At 48.5% G+C, this 2,268-nt stretch overlaps 1 protein-coding gene across 1 annotated transcript in view; it reads right to left on the bottom strand.

The window, feature by feature from the left end:
- Positions 1–2,268, bottom strand: part of CLEC17A (C-type lectin domain family 17, member A) — a 27,960-nt gene that overhangs the window by 8,936 nt on the left and 16,756 nt on the right. The window contains exons 8-9 of the mRNA XM_011981811.1: positions 1,304–1,441; positions 1,156–1,218 (exon numbers count right to left, since the gene is read on the bottom strand). Of these exons, the coding sequence (XP_011837201.1) occupies positions 1,156–1,218; positions 1,304–1,441 (201 nt within the window). The remainder of the gene's footprint in view (positions 1–1,155; positions 1,219–1,303; positions 1,442–2,268) is intronic.

Here is a 2,268-nt window from a genome sequence, read left to right on the forward strand (position 1 = left end):
GGAAGGAAGGAAGGAAGGAAGGAAGGAAGGAAGGAAGGAAGGAAAGAAAGGAAAGAAAGGAAAGAAAGGAAAGAAAGAAAGAAAGAGAAGTTGGCCATCCAAAGTGCTAGGATTACAGACATGAGCCACTGTGCCCAACCTAGTATGTGGATCCTTGAATGCCAGGCTAAAGGTTTCACCTTGGACTCTGGACAATGAGAAGCCATTGATGGGATTTGAGCTTGCTTGTTATGAAGCATAGGGTGAGGCAGTGTGGAATGGAGAAATATTCAGACTTCAGCAGTCATGATGAAAGCCATGCCAGGTCAGAAGATTCTTCTGTAATTAATGTGTGTGTTATCACTACTCCCCCCACGAACTCTTCCCTTTTTCAATACTCGCTAGCTCAGTAGCTGGTCCTTCAGTTGGACAAAATGGAAACACAGGTTTTAGGCCAGGCACGGAACACTTCAGGAGGCTGAGGCAGGAGAAACACTTGAGGTCAGGAGTTTGAAACCAGCTTAGTCAACATAGTGAAACCTCTTCTTTAGAAAAAAAAAAAAAATTAAAAATCAGCCGGGTGTGATGGCACGCGCCTGTGTCCCAGCTACTCAAGAGGCTGAGGCAGGAGGATCTCTTGAGTGCGATCATGGCTCATGATCAACCTCAAACTCCCTGATTCAAGAGATGCTCCCACTTCAGCCTCTTGAGCAGCTGGGATGACAAGCACACACCACACACCACCACACCCTGCTAATTTTTTTTAGAGATGGGGTCTTGCTGTATTGCCCAGGCTGGTCTTGAACTTCCAGCCTCAAGCAATCCTCCTGCCTCAGCCTCCAAAAGTGCTAGGATTACAGGCATGTGCCACTGCCCCTGGCCCAGTGTGTACTTTATACTTAGAGCACATCTCCATTTGGACTGGCCACATTTCAAGTGTTCAACAGCCACATGTGGTTTGTAGCCACCATATTGGATGGTGGAGGTCTAGACACATATACACATGCACACTTCACAGGGACAGGGACTGTGTCTGACATGTTTGCCATTTTACCCCCCTGGTACCTAGCACAGTGCCCAGCAAAGATGGGGATGAGGTTGGATTTTGGAGTTGGATCTGAGGATTGGGTTAGGGCTCAATAGGAGTGGCATGAAGGAATGACTGAAAGTACTCACTATTTGCTCGCCACGTCATCTGCTGAAAGCTTAACATTCTCAGTTCTTCCATCAACTCCTGGTCTATGAAGACAAGTCCACATTGAGCCCAGGTCCCCCTGTGCTCCCTCCCCAATCTCTCCCCATGTCCCATCATGGCCCTACTCACATTTAATCAGGGTCACGGTGAGACCCAGGCAGCCCAGGATCAGGGAAATCACCACCAGCAGACACAGGTACATCATCCGCCTCTTCTGGCAGCAGCCAGGACCTTCAGATGTCTGATTGAGCCAGGGCGCTGGAGTTGCTGGGGAGTGGGCATGGGGACAAAGAAACTAATACTGGGGCTTCAGAGAGTGAGGAAGAGACTCTTAAGTCTTTCTCCAAGAGCAGGGGGCAGAATTCTGTAGTCATGACTGTTTCAGCAGACAAGGTCAGCAAGAGAGGGTTAGGGAGAGTAAACCCTGGGGAGGCTCAGGATCTTTTTGATGCATTTACTATGTGCTAAGCATCATGTTGCATCCTTCTCTTTTTCCTTCTTGAAACAAGGTTTCACTCTGTCATCCAGGCTGGAGGGCAGTGGCGCAGTTATAGCTCACTGCAACCTCTAACCCCTGGGCTCAAGCAATCCTCCAACCCCTGGGCTCAAGCAATCCTCCCACCTCAGCCTGTCAAGTAGCTGGGTCTATAGGTGTGTACCATAAGGCCCAGCTAATTTATTTTATTTTTTTGTAGAGATGGGGATCTTGCCATGTTGCCCAGGCTGGTCTTGAACTCCTGGCATCAAGAGATCCTCCCTGTTTCAGCCTCCCAAAGTGCTGGGATTACAGGCGTAAGCCACTGTGCCCAACCTACATCCTTCTTATCTTATTGGAGTCTCATCCTTATGATGTAGGTTATAAGTATTATCTCCATTTTGCAAGTGAGTAAAGTGAGGTTTCGTGAGGTTAGGCATGACTTGGACACAGCTTTGTTCTTCATATCTACGATGCATCATCTTCTACTCTCCAGAAGCCCTTGCCCAAGTTGCTCCTGGGTCAGGGAAGCTTGTGGACCACGGCTTCTAGAGCAGAGAACATTTCCCATATCGTATGCAAGCAGACACCTGAGTTTCTGGAGATTTGGCCTAGACTC

Source organism: Mandrillus leucophaeus, unplaced genomic scaffold (genome assembly GCF_000951045.1).
Source record: "Mandrillus leucophaeus isolate KB7577 unplaced genomic scaffold, Mleu.le_1.0 Scaffold230, whole genome shotgun sequence".
Classification (NCBI taxonomy): Eukaryota; Metazoa; Chordata; class Mammalia; order Primates; family Cercopithecidae; genus Mandrillus; species Mandrillus leucophaeus.